Source organism: Monodon monoceros, unplaced genomic scaffold (genome assembly GCF_005190385.1).
Source record: "Monodon monoceros isolate NGI ecotype Baffin Bay Population unplaced genomic scaffold, NGI_Narwhal_1 Super_Scaffold_3, whole genome shotgun sequence".
Classification (NCBI taxonomy): domain Eukaryota; kingdom Metazoa; phylum Chordata; class Mammalia; order Artiodactyla; family Monodontidae; genus Monodon; species Monodon monoceros.
Window position 1 is genome coordinate 24,618,951 of NW_021703780.1, and position 18,893 is coordinate 24,637,843.

The window sequence follows — 18,893 nt, forward strand, 5'->3', positions numbered from 1 at the left end:
AATATATCAGATACTTCACAAAAGAAAAAAATATGTATATCTCTAGGGCTCCTACCTTTTCTCCAGGGTCTTCTGTGTTGTGTACTGGACCTCTGGTGAGACCCATCCTTGTGATTTCAGATTTGGGGTCTGAACAGGCTGAGTGGGTATGGGGGTCATTGGCAGCCCTATCACCTCCCCTCCACCCTTATCTCACTGCCCAGCACCACACAACCATCCCTACTTGAAACTTTATCCTTATACCTTCTCCAGGTGGGAGCCAGCATAAAGCAGAAATTGATTCTTTGTGCAGGGTAAGTGCCTGATCGTCACTCCTGGCTTTCTCTCTTGGCCTCCAGACATGCCCACAAGGCTCTGCATAAGCAAGTATGGGTCTCTAGCTGCTGACCATTATCAGCAGTTGCTCTGCTGTCTCGTCCAGGGCCAAACAGCCCATGCCACAGCTGAATATGTTGAGTTATTTCCCCACATGTGACATCAGTTTCACAGAAGCCTGACAGGAAGTCTACCCAATTGCAACAGGAGTGCCACTGAAACCAGCCTGATGAGGGGACACGTGGGAACAGTGTCATCCAGTGCCTGGTTGTTTAATGATGCCCACTGAGTACACTGGTGCACGATCCAGGTGTGACATGGTGCAAGCAATATGAATGGAACATACCTCCACCATTCATGTGGGGTCACCCTCAGGGACACATCCTAAGTGTCATAAAAGCTCCTACCCAAGACTAGGTTTTCCAGATCATGGACTTTACATGCCTAAAGGTTTAATGATGGTAACTCTTACCTCACTTTTTCACAGGAGACTTCCTGTTCACTGTATGCCCCACCCCTTTCCCCAGAATCCCAGGGATATCTGCAGAGTCCAGGTGTGCATCAATCCATGTGAGGGATGGAGGACCCTTTGCCCACACCCTCCTTTGGGCGCTCTAGAGAGCTTTTTAAGGAAAGTCCCAGCTTTGTACTAGGGAGGAGGCTACAGCGGTGGTACATCTCCCTGGCATTGAGCATCAAGACGATCCCAGACAGGTAATGCCAGAGGAAGGGGTGCTCTCCGGTGCTGTGAGTGCTTTCAGAGTAGACAGAAACATGTTTCCTGAAATCCACATATACTGAAAACCTAAATTATCCATGCAGGTAGGAGCAAAGCAATTCACAAAAAGAAATGGTAGAATTTCTTGATTCCCAAAGCAGCGTTGATAGACAGCAAGAGTGACGTCATGCAAGAAAAATTTATGAGTCTAAAGATAGAAATAGCATCTTAAGGATATTCAAGTACCGATTCCAAAAGTATTATTTAAAAAAAAATGTTTAGTGTTTTCACGTGATGTACATTGGGACAAATCAGAAGAAATACAAATATTAAATGTCATATGGAAGTTAAACCCACTGATTATTAGACTTAATCATGAACATACAGGGAAACTACCTGCCTCAAACTTTCTGCCACTTTGATAAATCACAAAGTGGTGGTGATAAGGAGACTTGTTTGGGGCTATGGTCCTACTACAGGAAAATGGGGGAAGAGTGATCAAAGCAAGATGGGACATTAGTAACCCCTTTATCTGTGTAAATGTAGAAGCAGACACTTCTTAGAGGGGGATCTCTAATAACACTGAGGATGTCTCATATACACACATTTGTGCAAAAACTAAATAAAATGAAAACGGTCCATGTATGAAGGCCCAGGGAATCTTCTTAGGTTTAGTCAAATACTCAGGCTTACTTAGCTCTCAGATTCACTCAGAAGGATCCAGACAGAATCAAAGCATTTCAAGGGCGCAGCATCTGATCATTCTCTTCAGTGGGAGAAGTTCTTGAAACAGTCCATAATGCAGCCCAGGTGCTGGTCTCTGCCCACCTCGTCCCTAAGTGACAGCTTAGGTGCAAGATGAATTTACACCTGTGAAAGTGGCATCTACCCTGTGGTAGAATCCTCATCATTTTGGAGTCAATGCCTTTTGCATCAAGTTCATGTGCATAGCTTCCAGACCCCTGGTAAGTGCATGCCCAATTACAAGGGTCACTGCATTCAGAGATGCCCGAGCTATGTATGGGTCCCCACACTTGTTATAATTCGTCAGATATTCCTCCTAGCCAAATACAACTTACCAAGCAGAAGCCATTTTTACAATAGATAATTTTGTCTAGAAAGTTAGCTGACATTCTTCCCTTCTTAGGTTTCCTAAAAAGAGCTAGAGATTTAGTCTAAGATTAAATTTGTCCTGGAGAAATAGAAAGGGTATTAAACTTTTACCCGCAAGAATGAAAGTGATTTACAGTTACTTGTTTTCTTTATCAAGCATCATTTTATTTTTCAAATTACTTAAAAGAAACACATTCCATGTTTTGTTTGTGTGCTTATCCAAAAAAAAGCATTGTGATGCTTAGTGTAAAAAGATTTTAAAGGTTTTTAAATTGTAAACCATTTAAGCAACCTAATTAGAGCAAACACATCTGGGAATTTCTGAGTATGTACACGAGGAAAAAATTAGTTAAAGCATCCTGACTTTTAAAATCTTGGATTATTCACTAGCTTTCTGAACACTCAATGTCAAAAAAACTGATATGAAGAATTAAATACTATTGACCACAAGAGGGAAGCCTAGTCCCGCTTTTACTACGCTTTAGGAAAAAACAAAACAAAAAAAACCTCAAAGGAAAGCCATGTTTGCTAAGAACCTTTAAAATATTCACCAATAAACACAGTTTACAAGACAAAACAACTGTCATCCCCACCTGAGGCTGCATTTGTGACGGGAGTGGTTTTAGTGTTTTGAATGGACTCGTTCTTGGACTCCACATATTACTGGCTATAGAGTTAGAGACGTGATTTACAAAACTACCTTCCCACTTTTTAAGTGAGACATTGACCAAAGGTCTAGACTTCTGTAAATCTTGGTTTCCTCAGAATAAATTGGAAATATAATGGTAGAAAATATAATGGTAATATTTAAGATGATATTTACTATTTTATTAGTAATATTTTAATTGGTAAGGGAGAAAGACCGCACCAAAAAAAAAAAAAAAAAGACTTTCAGTAAAACCAGTGACAGTTCTCTGGCTGATTTCTCACCTTTCTTTCTACCATAAAACTTCAAAGTTCAAAAGTAACCTTATATCAAAAATAGGTAATTCTCTCTCATCATAGTTAGATAAAAACACTGATTTTGCTAAAGCATTTTACGGCATTGGTCATTTCTCATGTATTATCCTATCTAAGTCTTGAAATGCCCTGTGTGTTGGATGACATTCATCCACTCATGTTCTCCCGTGTTCCACTGTGCTCATCTAACAAACTTCCCTCTTACACTGTACGCTTGACCTGTGCCATGTCAATGCGAACGAGAGCCACCTTCTCATCATGACCTCTATTTTTTGAAAATTTCTTTCATTTGTCATAACATTCAGACTTGAAACCTAACTACAAGGTACTTTTTGATCATTTTCTACCACCTTCCTTATCCTAATCCAGCCAGTAAGCAGTCCTAGGGATTCATTCCTCACGTTTAACTTTGCCACGGGGTGGCAAAGATGATAGATGGAGCTGGAAATGGCTCTGAAAATAATTTGCCAAAACGTGGAAGGAACAGAAAGTTGAAGGAGTGAATCAGCCATTGTCCAGGTGCAAGGAGGCAGCTGGTGAAGGCAGCCACTCCCAGGCTTCACTGGTGATTTTTCGAATGAAACTTTTCCTTCACAGTCTCTCAACTACCAAGTTCAGCCTATTAGAAGAGAAAAGAAAATTGGGAATTATACAACAATCTGACTCTAGATGCTCAAATCATAACAATGGGGCCTGTGGAAATATTCTGAGATGTGGATTTGAAGTTTCCAACCCCTCTCCCCACGTGTGTGTGTGTGTGTGTGTGTGTGTGTGTGTGTCTGCAATTCCTTATTTACAAAAGCTACACAAAGAAAAGTGATTTCGCACCCCTGAGAGCCTGTACAAACTCAGGTCTTTGAAACATCAGATTTCAAGTGGAGGTAAAGAAAAAAATGAATCAAACTCTCAAACTCTCATCCTCCCAGGGTAGAGATGAGCCCAAACACCACGGACCCCTTTATTCACACAGGACATCTTAGGAAGGTCCATTAACCCATCATCCCAGCACATTTGTTGATGTCATCAGTTGGCAGTTTTCAGTCTGACACAGGTTTATTTCAGCAGATTAGCCTTTGCCCCCTCTCAGGATGGAGAGGAGACATGATAGAGAACAAGGAGAGTTTTTTACATGGGGACTTGGGGAGGAAATGCCTAGATCAATATCCTCAAAGATCCTCTGGTAGGAAGCCCTCAGCAGGAGAAATACCATGAAGACTCTGAGTGCTAGAGGGAAAAGGAGGGAAAGGCAGATAAGGAAGGGGCTGGAGGCTCTCAGAGCTCAAACCACACAAACATGAAGCAGAGAGGTCCCAGACTTGACCTGGGTCCAAGGAGAAAGCGATCTCATTTCCAAGCCCTCGCCTTCTACTCCAAAATAACATTTTCTCTGGTTCTAAGTTTGGACTGTGGGGAGAACCCGAGTGAACTATGGGGGAAATAGAGATACAGAGATAGAGGTAGAGAGATATATTTGCATTTAGTAGTTTTTTTTTTTTAATTCCTATTTGCTTCTATGGTCTTGTCTGTATAGTAGGGAATAAAACCAAGAATATTACCTTTCCCAGGCTCTCCCTACCCCCGGTTTCTGAATGTGGTCTACATTCTGCCAGTGAAACTTAGGAGCGTGAGATTCGGGAAGCAGAGACAGGCTGAAGGTTTCTTAGGTCGTGGATACAAGGGTTCACAGACAGGGATCTTGTGTTGGCAGCATCCTTGTGTTCCCAAGACATTCCTTCCCCCTGAGCTCTAAAGGAGCCATGATGTCAGCAGTGGCTCCTACAGGTCCCTCCCTCTCAAAGTTAGGGGTCTGTACTGACTTGTGCTCCTCCAGGCTTCCAAAAGTTTTGAGGTGTAATTCCCTATAATAGAGTAGAATTGTAATAAATAATCCCATTTAGGGTGTCCTCAGGGATTTCTACTTCCTGAATGAACTCTGACTGGTACAGAGGCTCCTCGCCTTTTAACGTTACCGAGACAACCTCATTCAGGTGCCCTCAGAAATTCCCTCAAACACACAGGAAGTTAGGGGTCAGGAGGAAACAGGGAACCATGATTAATGTCCAAATAGAAACTTCTTTCTCATCACAGAGAAGGGGAACTCAAAGTCTATTCTAAAGACTCCCCAGTTTAGTAATCTCATGAGGAGAACCAATCAGTGTTTTAGGACTGAAAGACATCATAAGTTGCTGAGCAACATCTTGGGTTGAAGGTGCTATTACAACATGTAGAACACAGAGACATATATAGTCTCTGAGTTTACTGTACATATATTGAGCATCTTGTAAGAACAAGGCATTATGGCAGCCAGCAAAGGGCAAGCACAGAAAAATTATATTGGTTAGGTGTGATTAGAGGAGGTTAGGATAGAGGAGATGACAAACCTAAATTATAGGATCAGACTCTCAGCAGAGACTGATACTGTAAAAGTCTCCTCTGGCCCATTCCAGTGCCTCCAGGACACACAGTCCTCAACAATTTTAGGGCGGAACTGTGTGTGCGTCCTCCCAGGCATCCAGAAGTCAGGATCAGAGGATGTTCAAAGCCCTTAGACACCGGCTTCCCTGGTGGCGCAGTGGTTGAGAGTCCGCCTGCTGATGCAGGGGACACGGGTTCGTGCCCCGGTCCGGGAAGATCCCACATGTCGTGGAGCGGCTGGGCCCGTGAGCCGTGGGCGCCGGGCCTGTGCGTCCGGAGCCTGTGCTCCGCAACGGGAAAGGCCACAACAGTGAGAGGCCAGCATACAGAAAAAAAAAAAAAAAAAAGCCCTTAGATACAATCCAAAAATCAGCCATGTGTAGAGTCTTGGCTCTTCTGAACTGGGAGGGGAGTAGTAGGGCAGGATGAGACCTCAGCAGTGTAAAAAACACTGTGGAAAACCCACCCTAAGTATATGTGTCATGACTGATCTTCAAGAGTAAACTCACCATCTCATGAGCCGCCGCACTGCCAGGTCTCTCCTCCTTGGAAGTGTTTGGATTCCAGCCCTTTCTAGGGTTGGTTTAACACTTTCCTTTCTGTTTTGCTATATTTTCAAAAAATGAGGGTCAGTCAACATGTGCTAACTTTCAGTATTCTCAACAGTGAACATCAAGATAAATTCTTTGAGTCAGAACTTTCATCATGAGGAAGTAATGGTAAAGCCCTCCTACTGGTTGTTATCGCTAGTCTTCCAGGTAAAATAAGCTCTGCCCCATTTACTCTCTTTATTCATCTATCTGATTCTTCAGGAAACGTATGTGCCCAAAAGTCTTTTCCAATCTCAGGACATATTTAAGGTAATGGGAGTTAGGAATAGGTTTCCCCCTTTTCGGTCTACTATCTCCAGTAACCACTACCTACGTTCCAAGGTGTAGCTTTCCATACATCTCCAGCTTTGGGAGTGTTGGAACTCAGAGTTTCTCTTCTGATGTTCTCCTGAACTGTCAGGGATCCCAAACTCTTGGGTAGAGTTGGCCACCTTGGAGTCTAGGACACTGGAGGGAGCCTGAAGCAGTAAGAGGCGCCTTAAGGGCAGCTCTATCACCCAACACTGCCAAGATTCAGGCATTCCTCATAGCCTGACCATTTACCTTCTTTTTAGATGAACTACTGGCCCTTAAATAAATTCCCCGGCTGTCACAGCACAGAGACATGATCTGCCACTAACTCTTATCTTAGGATATTTCCATTGATTCTATTCTCACTAATGTGCTTCAGGCAGATCCATTTCTGGCACTTGGATTGGGATGGAAGAGTCTCTGAGTGATTGCCCATCATTCTTGAAAACTCGATTTTTTTGTTCTTTTTGTTTGGTTGTGAGTTTGTTTGATTGATTAAGAAGTTCCTTTTTATCTAACGAACAAAGCATCACCTTTCCTGGACCCTTTGCAAAAGTCCATCTCTTAGCAACAGCAGTGTCATATAAAATGATTTTTCTGATTGGCTGCAGCTCAACTGATTTTAAATTATAATCAGTCTGACTCTGAAACCCTACATTCTCTTTACTTGTATTCCAGTCTGTTGTGACCCACCTTGAGCTCTACTGACCCTCATCGAGACACCTAAAAAGAAAATGGCCATAATTGGAGTCCCAATACCAGGATTTTTCATCACTGTCCTGATAAGCTTTCAGGAATCATGGGCTATCACAGGTAAGTGCTGAAAGAATCAAAAGTAGGGATAAATAAGTTCTGAGAGCATCGGAGAAGTGAACTGTGGACATTTGAAAGACAATCTTTGGAGTGAAAAAGAAGAGTGACAGGTATTTTCTCGGTCTAACTCTAATGTTATAATAAATTGTAGTTAGAAGAGTTCTCTGCTCACCAGCAATTGAAGTGAAATTTAGATTAGAGAAGCAAAACTCAATTGTATACTGATTAACACTATTGACTTTGATATAAGCCAAACTTTCAGGGAAATATTTTCTGACAGGCATTAACAAGATACCTTTCTGCTCTTTAACTTTTCATTCCTGGAAAATTAGTAAAAATTAAAAACCTCATGTAATTTCATGAGGATTAAATCAGAAAAAAATATGAGATTTCTTGGCGCCTGTTCTTAACTATTTTTGCCACGATAGCTATCTTTTGGCCTGTCAATTCTGTCAGCCTATTTGGAGCACAGACATTATACTAAAGATCACTAGAAAGGAAAATCACCAAAAAGCAACCATTCACCCAAGGGAGGGGGAAGGGCAGCCATGCTGATATGAATTGCATTTAATTTACTGTCTCTTGGGACGGTGATAACCCCAGTTACAGTGGATCTTAAAAGGATCTTTGGTCGCTGTAACTTAGTAATATTCTTAAGAGAGTAGAAAAATTGAGTAAGGAAGTGAAGTGTCTGATATTACTCTCTACCATCTCCAGAGCAAATATTGTGCCGTTGTGAAGGTGTATTGTGAAAAAACATTCTTCGCCCAGAGTGACCCCCAAAGAAGGTGGCAGGTAGACTGGAAATAAGTAAAGTAATAACCTAGCTCCAAGACCCATGGTGACAGTGTAGGTTTTTATTGCCCAGAAAGAGCCACATACAAGGATGCCTTCCAGGAAAGATAGCTTCCCTTGGAGCTAAAAGAGGAAGTTAGAATGTGTGTGTGTGTGTGTGTGTGTGTGTGTGTGTGTGTGTGTGTGTGTAGCTGCAAATCCTAAATAAATCCCTAGGTTTATCAATATACAGTCAGATTTTAAAAGCCACCGCTCATTTACATGCACCACAGAGGCAGCATACTCTTCAATTGTAGCTTTCTTATTTCAAGTCCATTATTCCCTTGGTGTAGATTATTCTCACTATCAACCATAATAGAATATGTCTCTCAATGACAGTCTCAATCTAAAGATCTTTAAGGTGCAAGGGAATGTTGGTGAGGTCAATCCAAATATAGTACTTCCCTCAGAGGGATGCAGGGTGTGGGTGTGGATACAGGAAAGTGAGTGCTCTACAGTGCTACAAGGTCTCAGACTTAATTATTTGCGTACCACAATCTCCAGTCATATAGTCCATGGGTCTGGCCTTTAAACATAAAGCAGTTTCTGATGCTAAAGTACTTGTTGTAATCCCGATGATATACTAAGAAATTACTTAAAACTAGTCTCATTTCATCTTAAAAACAAACCCAACATGGAAGCAAAACCACAGTAGAATATAATGGGAAAACTACATATAAATAGATAAAGTAATCTACTCAAGATCACTAGGTAGCTGAATGAGAATTCGAGATTTAATTTGATTCCAGAGTTCAAACCCAACCTTTTAAACATTGTTTCTCTCTTCTTAGAGTTATGGTGCTCTGAGACATGCCCTGGGATTCTGGCTTAAATTATTTAATTCCTAGGTCAAGAGAGTGAGAGAACATTTCTCTCTTAGGGGCTACTGCTGAAATTCTAAAGAGGGAATCATTTCTCAGGCAGTAACATAGAGACAAACAAAAGCTTCACGAGACTCTAGTTTTTCAGCCCTCATTTCCTCAATCCACACTCTCTACATTGAACCTTTGCTTGTCCACTCCCAGCTCTGTTGAACACGAATGTCCTTCACCCAGGCCTCATCTTCCCACTCATCCCTACTCTCCATCACTCCTCCTTTCCACTTGGCCCTCTCTTTCCACTACCCCTGCCCACATGTGTGTGTCTCACATCCTGGGTTCTTCTTCAACTCTCTCTCCTGGTTGCCATCCTAATTCCCTTTCTTGTCTTTTCAGAGGATCACGTGATCATCCAGGCTGAGTTCTATCTGTCCCCTGATCAATCAAGCGAGTTTATGTTTGACTTTGATGGTGATGAGATTTTCCACGTGGATATGGAAAAGAAGGAGACAGTGTGGCGGCTTAAAGAATTTGGAAATTTTGCCAGCTTTCAGGCTCAGGGTGCATTGGCCAATATGGCTGTGGGAAAAGCCTACCTGGACACCTTGATAAAGCGCTCCAACCACACCCCAAACACCAATGGTAACTCTCTCTGCTGCACTCCTAGGCTTGGGAATTGTAGCTTTAAATAGATACTTCAGCTCTTTGTGTTATGTTACTGTGACTGCCTTTCCCTCCCAGGGACCTGTTCTTGCCATATGCAAGCTCCAAATTCTCATGCCACCAGCCCAAGAACTTTATGAGTTTGTTTCTTTCTTGATGTGCTCACATCTCGTCTCTAGCATCTACAGTCTCTCATAAAGTCATTGCCCTGAATCCATGCTGGGGGAGCCAGGAATGAGGTCCTTGGGTATCTTACACCTCAATGTTGGTTCCCGTTCATGGGGGAGGGTATCAGAGCTGGGTACCTGAGACCAGACCATGACACAGATTCTCAGGGCACAATTTCAATTGCTTTTTCAGCCTTGGTGGGAGGGAGAAGGGCAGGGTTAAGCAGGGGAGGCTAATTTCTGTCACCTGTCCCCCAGTACCTCCAGAAGTGACTGTGCTCTCAAACACCCCTGTGGAACTGGGAGAGCCCAACATCCTCATCTGTTTCATCAACAAGTTTTCTCCACCAGTGATCAATGTCACATGGCTTCAAAATGGCAAACCTGTCACCACAGGAGTGTCAGAGACAGTCTTCCTGCCCAGGAATGACCACCTTTTCCGCAAGTTTCACTACCTCCCCTTCGTGCCCTCAGACGAGGATGTCTATGACTGCAAGGTGGAGCACTGGGGTTTGGAGGAGCCTCTTCTCAAGCACTGGGGTAAGAACCATCCTTCAATCTCCTGTATTTTACGGTTTTCTCCTGTGATGCATGTGTCTGGCCCTTTGGGGCCACAAGTCCCCTAACTGTTTCATAACAGCTGCTCCAGTTCCTGTTCCTGGTCTCCCATTGCTCAGCTTTCCCCACTTGTAATCTGTAATTCCCTTAATACATCATCCTGTCTTCCTCTTATTTAGTTGATGAAAAAATATTCTTTTGACTAAGTACCCTATATTTGGTCCTAAGTGCTGCTCCCTACCACATGCATTACTTCTGTACTCTGATTTATTTTTCCCCAGAGTATGAAGCTCCAACGCCCCTCACAGAGACCACAGAGAACGCAGTGTGTGCCCTGGGCCTGGTTGTGGCTCTGGTGGGCATCATTGTTGGGACGATCTTCATCATCAAGGGTGTGCGCAAAGGCAACACTGTTGAACACCGAGGGCCTCTGTGAGGCACTTGCAGGTGGGTTTGATGTGGTCAGAGGAAGACATATATGGAATGATCCAGAGGAAGGAAACAGAGTGAGGGAAAGGACATGTGATGCCTTTAAGGGAAAACAAGTGCAAAAGTCATGGCCCTTGATTTATCTTTGCTGGACAAAATCAGACATTGCCGTCATCTGATATTCCAAAGCCTCACAGTCCTATGTCCCTTTCCATACATGTGCCCCTAAAACCACACCTCCTGTCTTAGAACTTATCTCCAGTGCCTAAAATAATTGTTTCACATTAGAATACTGAGTTCTGTGATCTGGGAAAGTCAACTTCAAGATTAAGACTCTTCCTGGCTTATATTTCCTGAGCAGGATATCTGTTCTGAAGCATTTCCAGAGCTTCACTCTTTGGGGTTTAGGGTAGATTCATTGTATGAAGTGGAAATCTCTTGGAGGCCAAAGCCTGTTTTTGCCCCTCCATTCTGAAAAATAGTGTCAGAAGGTCTAAGAGAAAGTAAAGCATGGTCTGCTCATTCACGCTTACTTGGAAGGTTTGAAAGGTTGTATTTACAAGAGGTCACACAAATACTAAGAAACTGTTCCAAAGTCAAAGGATTAAAGGTGAAGAGGAAGGAATCTAAAGGTGGGAGCTCAAAATATTCATCTTAAACTCTATAGTAACTGTGTGTGTCCTGCTACAGGTAATGGACTTTGTTAAAGAGAAGATCGGTGAAGATATTTCTGCTTTAATAGCTTTACAAACCCGGCAGTACTCCGATTTTTCACCTCAGTGACAGCAACCATCCTTCAGCACTTCCCAACACTTTAGCTACTCTAAGAGTAAAGACGCCTTCTACAATCTCCAAATTCTAATGTCTAGTTATTCCCTATCTATTGCTCCTTCCTGTATTGGCTTTCCCTCCGTTTTCCACTGTCTTTTTATTATCACCATGTAATGCCTTTGGAATAGAGCCCATAGGATCCTTTCTCTGCTATGGAACCTTTTGAATGTTCTATGGGCTATCTCTTGTAAACTTATTATTTTGAGTTTCTTCTGACTGCAATTGTGATTTTTCTGAATACAATAAACTTTGAGTCGGTCTTAAGTGGAGTTTTTGGTATCTGAGCCAATTCTTCATGGTGGCTGGGGAGTATATGTGATCCTTTCATCCTGAAATGTCTGAATGTTAAATGTATCTTATAGGCTCTGTAGTTAATCAGAAATAGCCTGGTTCATTGGGACTCAAGTCCATTCAGAGGATCTTCCAGCAATCCAGTTGCTGTGGTCTGGTCCTCATATAGAAAACCCTAGAGTAGAGTTTATTTGTGGAGAGATGACTTAGCAACAGGTTCATAATCTGGTTTGGGTTCTTCAGCTTCCAAATCAATGAGATATCTGGATCTTCAGGAGAGTGAATCTTAAATCCTAAGGAAGACTTCTGATAACGGATGAGACAGATGGTGGGGAACAGATGGTGGTGGAGCGGTAAGAAGAATAGAGGAGCGTTCATATACATAACAGGATATCCAAATCAACACCACGCATTTTAGACTTAAGGAGGCATGAGATTGGACACTGAGATTGACATTACCACTTTCTTCTTTTTTTTAAATATCTTTATTTGACTATAATTGCTTTACAATGTTGTGTTGGTTTATGCTGTATAACAAAGTGAATCAGCTATACGTACACATATATCTCCAAACCCCCTCCTTCTTGCATCTCCCTCACACCCTCCCTATCCCACCCCTCTAGGTAGTCACAAAACACAGAGCTGATCTCCCTGTGCTATGTAGCTGCTTCCCACTAGCTATCTATTTTACATTTGGTAGTGTATATATATTAATACCACTCTCTCACTTCATCCCAGCTTACGCTTCCCCCTCTCCGTGTCCTCAAGTCTATTCTCTATGCCTGTGTCTTTATTCCTGTCCTGCCCCTAGGTTCATAGGAAGCATTTTTATTTTTTTTTATTCCATATATATGTGTTGTGTTAGCATGCTGTACTTGTTTTTCTCTTTCTGGCTTACTTCACTCTGTTTGACAGACACTAGGTCCATCCACCTCACTACAAATAACTCAATTTTGTTTCTTTTTATGGCTGAGTAATATTCCATTGTATATTTGTGCCACATCTTCTTTATCCATTCATCTGTCGATGGACACCTAGATTGCTTCCATGTTCTGGCTATTGTAAATAGTGCTGCAGTGAACATTGTGGTACATGACTCTTTTTGAATTAATGTTTTCTCAGGGTATATGCCCAGTAGTGGGATTGCTGGGTTGTATGGTAGCTCTACTTTTAGTTTTTTAAGGAACATCCATACTGTCCTCCATAGTGGCTGTATCAACTTACATTCCCACCAACAGTGCAAGACTGTTCCCTTGTCTCCATACCCTCTCCAGCATTTATTTTTTGTACATTTTTTGATGATGGCCATTTGGATCAGTGTGAGCTGATACCTCATTGTAGTTTTGATTTGCATTTCTCTGAGGATTAGTGATGTTGAGCATCCTTTCATGTGTTTGTTGGCAATCTGTATGTCTTCTTTGGAGAAATGTCTATTTAAGTCTTCTGCCCATTTTTGGATTGGGTTGTTTGTTTTTTTGATATTGAGCTGCATGAGCTGCTTGTATATTTTGGAGGTTAATCCTTTGTCAGTTGCTTCATTTGCAAATATTTTCTCCCATTCTGAGGGTTGTCTTTTGGTCTTGTTTATGGTTTCCTTTGCTGTGCAAAAGCTTTGAAGTTTCATGAGGTCCCATTTGTTTATTTTTTTTATTTTCATTTCTCTAGGAGGTGGATCATAAAGGATCTTGCTGTGATTTATGTCATAGAGTGTTCTGCCTGTGTTTTCCTGTAAGAGTTTGATAGTGTCTGGCCTTACATTTAGGCCTTTAATCCATTTTGAGTTTATTTTTGTGTGTGGTGTTAGGAAGTGTTCTAATTTCATTCTTTTATATGTAGCTGTCCAGTTTTCCCAGCACCACTTATTGAAGAGGTTGTCTTTTCTCCATTGTATATTCTTGCCTCCTTTGTCAAAGATAACATGACCATATGTGCATGGGTTTATCTCTGGGCTTTCTATCCTGTTCCACTGATCTATATTTCTGTTTTTGTGTCAGTACCATACTCTCTCGATTACTGTAGCTTTGTAGTATAGTCTGAAGTCAGGGATCCTGACTCCTCCAGCTCCATTTTTCTTTCTCAAGATTGCTTTGGCTATTCGGGGTCTTTTGTGTTTCCGTACAAATTGTGAAATTTTTTGTTCTAGTTCTGTGAAAAATGCCATTGGTATTTTGATAGGCATTGCATTAAATCTATAGATTGCTTTGGGTAGTATAGTCATTTTCCCAATGTTGATTCTTCCAATCCAAGAACATGGTATATCTCTCCATCTGTTGGTATCATCTTTAATTTCTTTCATCAGTTTCTTATAGTTTTCTGTATACAGGTCTTTTGTCTCCTTAGGTAGGTTTATTCCTAGGTATTTATTCTTTTTGTTGCAATGGTAAATGGGAGTGTTTCCTTAAGTTCTCTTTCAGAATTTTCATCATTAGTGTATAGGAATGCAAGAGATTTCTGTGCATTACTTTTGTACCCTGCTACTTTACCAAATTCATTGATTAGCTCTAGTAGTTCTCTGGTAGCATCTTTAGGATTCTTTATGTATAGTATCATGTCATCTGCAAACAGTGACAGTTTTACTTCCTCTTTTCCGATTTGGATTCCTTTTATTTCTTTTTCTTCTCTGATTACTATGGCTAAAACTTCCAAAACTATGTTGAATAATAGTGGTGAAAGTGGGCAACCCTGTCTTTTTCCTGATCTTAGATGAAATGGTTTCAGTTTTTCACCATTGAGAACAATGTTGGCTGTGGGTTTGTCACATATGGCCTTTATTACGTTGAGGTAAGTTCCCTCTATGCCTACTTTCTGGAGGGTTTTTATCATAAATGGGTGTTGAATTTTATCAAAAGCTTTTTCTGCATCTCCTGAGATTATCATATGGTTTTTATCCTTCTATTTGTTAATATGGGTTATCACACTGATTGATTTGCATGTATTGAAGAATTCTTGCATTCTCTGGATAAAGCCCACTTGATCGTGGTGTATGATCCTTTTAATGTGCTGCTGGATTCTGTTTGCTAGTATTTTCTTGAGGATTTTTGCATCTATGTTCATCAGTGATATTGGCCCTTAGTTTTCGTTCTTTGTGACATCTTTGTCTGGTTTTGGTATCAAGGTGATGGTGGCCTTGTAGAATGAGTTTGGGAGTGTTCCTCCCTCTGCTATATTTTGGAAGAGTTTGAAAAGGTTAGGTGTTAGCTCTTCTCTAAATGTTTGATAGAATTTGCCTGTGAATCCATCTGGTTCTGGGCTTTTGTTTGTTGGAAGATTTTTAATCATAGTTTCAATTTCAGTGCTTGTGATTGGTCTGTTTATATTTTCTATTTCTTCCTGGTTCAGTCTCGAAAGGTTGTGCTTTTCTAAGAATTTGTCCATTTCTTCCAGGTTGTCCATTTTACTGGCATATAGTTGCTTGTAGTAATCTCTCATGATCTTTTGTATTTCTGCAATGTCAGTTGTTACTTCTCCTTTTCCATTTCTAATTCTGTTGATTTGTGTCTTCTCCCTTTTTTCCTTGATGAGACTAGGTAATGGTTTATCAATTTTGTTTATCTTCTCAAAGAACCAGCTTTTAGTTTTATTGATCTTTGCTATTGTTTCCTTCATTTCTTTTCCATTTATTTCTGATCTGATCTTTATGATTTCTTTCCTTCTGCTAACTATGGGGGTTTTTGCTCTTCTTTCTCTAATCGCTTTAGGTGTAAGTTTAGGTTGCTTATTTGAGATTTTTCTTGTTTCTTGAGGTAGGATTGTATTGCTATAAACTTCCCTCTTAGAACTGCTTTTCCTGCATCCCATAGGTTTTGGGTCATCGTGTTTTCATTGTCATCTGTTTCTAGGTATTTTTTGATTTCCTCTGATTTTTTTCAGTGATCTCTTAGTTAACTTTTTGTAGTGTATTGTTTAACCTTCATGTGTTTGTATTTTTTCAGCTTTTTTCCTGTAATTGATATCTAGTCTCATAGCATTCTGGTCAGAAAAGATACTTGATACGATTTCAATTTTCTTAAATTTACCAAGGCTTGATTTGTGACCCAAGATATGATATATCCTGGAGAATGTTCCATGAGCACTTGTGAAGAAAGTGTATTCTGTTGTTTTTGGATGGAATGTCTTATAAATAATCAATTTAGTCCATCTTGTTTAATGTGTCATTTAAAGCTTGTGTTTCCTTACTTATTTTCATTTTGGTTCATCTGTCCATTGGTGAAAGTGGGGTGTTAAAGTCCCCTGCTATGATTGTGTTACTGTCGATTTCCCCTTTTATGGCTGTTAGCATTTGCCTTATGTATTGAAGTGCTATGTTGGGTGCATAAATATTTACAACTTATGGATTGATCCATTGATCATTATGTAGTGTCCTTCTTTGTCTCTTGTAATAGTGTTTATTTTAAAGTCTATTTTGTCTTATATGAGAATTGCTACTCCACCTTTCTTTTGAGTTCCATTTACATGGAATATCTTTTCCATTCCCTCACTTTCAGTCTGTATGTATCCCTAGGTCTGAAGTGGGTCTCTTGTAGACAGCGTATATACGGGTCTTGTTTTTGTATCCATTCAGTCAGTCTATGTCTTTTGGTGGGAGCATTTAATCCATTTACATTTAAGGTAATTATTGCTATCTATGTTCCTATTACCATATTCTTAATTGTTTTGGGTTTGTTTTTGTAGGTCTTTTCCCTCTCTTGTGTTTCCTGCCTAGAAAAGTTCCTTTAGCATTTGTTGCAAAGCTGGTTTGGTGGTGCTGAATTCTCTTTGCTTTTGCTTGTCTGTAAAGGTTTTAATTTCTCCATCGAATCTGAATGAGATCTTTGCTGGGTAGAGTAACCTTGGTTGTAGGTTTTTCCCTTTCATCACTTTAACCATTTTCTTAACTTAGACTGAAACTAATTTTTATCACATTGAGTTATTATGAAAATATCAAATTAAAATGCAAGCAAAATAGATATCATGCTTAGTGATATTATAAATTCCATTAGTTTTCTTCAAAATTTTTACAGCCTATTGACAAAAATCTAAGAGAAGCAAAATAAAAATAAGCCAAACAAGCACAAATCATGGCAGTATGACCTTGAAGGGTAGCAGAATATGCCACCACACAATATGCCTCTTTGGCATAAGGATTATTTTGACCTAACAGGTGGTTTTAGATAATAGAATTTAAATTACTTGTTGGCCACAGGAGTCTGCAATACCAAATATCTCCTGCAAATATCTCTGGTATTGTAGAAACTCAAATACAAAAAATTATTAAGCCACTCGGCTAAAAGAGATTAGTGCCTCTTCATGTACATTCTTTTATTTATTTGGTACAGAATGGTTTGGTTCATGGGGCCTATGAATAGATGCCTATTTCAGCCTCTTGGTATTTTCCTTCTGATAGCCATCATTGTTGACTCCCTGACGAGCTGTGTTCTCTCAAGGGTTTTATAGGTGTTCACAGCACCATTAATACATCAGATTGTCTCACTGTGCTTTGAGAAAGAGAAACAAGATGAACAATGAGATGAACAGCAAAAACCTTCTTCAAAAGTGATTTCATAACCTGTAAGTTTCACAGCGAAAAAAGTCACCCTGATGATAACTGAGTGTGCTAATAACAAACACATGAGAGGATGACCAAAAGGGGGGGATTGCTGAAGTAATTACACAAGGAGGCCATTAGACTGAGATGGCTTGAATGCCTTGGTAGCCTGCATAAGCAAACCCAAACCCAAGCCAGATCTAATATCCGTTAATGCACTCGTATCCCAGAAAACGAATTTAAGAGCAACCAGTCACAAACACCCAACTAGGCTTTTGCAAGTAAGACGGCCACTTAAGTTATAGCCAATCAAATAATTTCCTTTCTTTCCTACTGCCTCATTTTTATAAAAGTCTTTCCCCCAGCTTATGTTGTTGGAGTGCTCCTAACCACTTTCGGTTTGGCACTGCTGGATTTGAGTTGATATTCCCTCAAATAAAGTCTTGAAAAAATTTTGGTGGGTCTCAGTTTACCAGATTGTAAATGATATTGTATACTTAATTTTTGTTTAATGCCTTCATTGTCATATATAGAATACAAATTGATTTTTTGGGTTGATTTTGAATTCTGCAACCTTGATGAACTTTCTTATTAGTTGTAGCAATGGGGTTTTTTTTTGAGGGGAGGAAGCATTCCTTGGAATCAAGAAAATGATACCATTTGCAATAGCATCCAAAAATGTCAATTATCAAGGAATAAATCTAATAAAAGATGAGTGAGATTTCTATAGTGGAAACTACAAATCATCATTAAGAGAAATTAATAGAACTACATAAATGATGAGAATACAAAATTTGGAGATCGATCATAAGAGTAAATATTTTAAAGATGTCAGTTCTCTCTAAATTAATCCAAATTCAGTAAAAATCTCATTAACATCATGGCAAGGAATTTTGTTTGCTGGCTTTCTTGCTAGTTTTGTTTCTTCACTGTTTTGGGGTTTTCTTGTTGTTGTTGTTGGTGTTGGTGGTGGTGGTGGTGGTGGTGTGGGAGGATTGCCAAGCTGAATTTAAAAATTCACATGTAAATACTATAGTCTTAGATTAGCCAAAAACATTTTGAAAAAAAAAACTGGAAGAAATTCAGCACAAGATAATGAAAACTATATGAGTTAATATTGTGTGATATATTAATTGATATAGTGTGGTGTTGGCTCAAGTATAGACAAACTGCACAACAGAACAAAAGAGAAATTCTAGAAACAGATCCCCTCACAAATGCAATGCTCTGGTCTACGGTGACACTGCAGAGCAATGGGGGAAAGATGGTCTTTTCAATAAATGCTGCTAGGTCGTTTGAAGGTCCTTTTAAGGAAATTTAATGTGACACCTACTCAAATTTCAATAAAAACCAATTTCAGATGGATTGGAAAAATTTAGTAAGATTTAACATTGAAGCAAACGGGGCCTTGGATTTCAATTGACGGTTGATCTAAATTTCTTTATCAGATGTACCACTATACAGATTGTCTTTTTTTTTTTTTTTTTTTTTTTTTTTGCGGTACGCGGGCTTCTCACTGTTGTGGCCTCTCCCGTTGCGGAG

General features: G+C 40.1%; 1 protein-coding gene across 1 annotated transcript; it reads left to right on the forward strand.

The window, feature by feature from the left end:
* The first annotated feature begins 7,058 nt into the window (after positions 1-7,058).
* Positions 7,059-11,805, forward strand: LOC114907208 (HLA class II histocompatibility antigen, DR alpha chain). The gene is made up of 5 exons (XM_029242609.1): positions 7,059-7,236; positions 9,285-9,530; positions 9,977-10,258; positions 10,558-10,723; positions 11,396-11,805. Exons 1-4 carry the CDS (start codon positions 7,158-7,160, stop codon positions 10,710-10,712), a joined length of 762 nt encoding a protein of 253 aa, XP_029098442.1. The 5' UTR covers positions 7,059-7,157; the 3' UTR covers positions 10,713-10,723; positions 11,396-11,805.
* Positions 11,806-18,893: the final 7,088 nt, after the last annotated feature.

Bases quoted from the DNA above. Each gene is read 5' to 3' on its own strand.
- LOC114907208 (XM_029242609.1), top strand. From the start codon at position 7,158: ATGGCCATAATTGGAGTCCCAATACCAGGATTTTTCATCACTGTCCTG. The intron at 7,237-9,284 runs GTAAGTGCTGAA...TTGTCTTTTCAG, and splicing joins GGAATCATGGGCTATCACAG to AGGATCACGTGATCATCCAG. The intron at 9,531-9,976 runs GTAACTCTCTCT...CCTGTCCCCCAG, and splicing joins CCACACCCCAAACACCAATG to TACCTCCAGAAGTGACTGTG.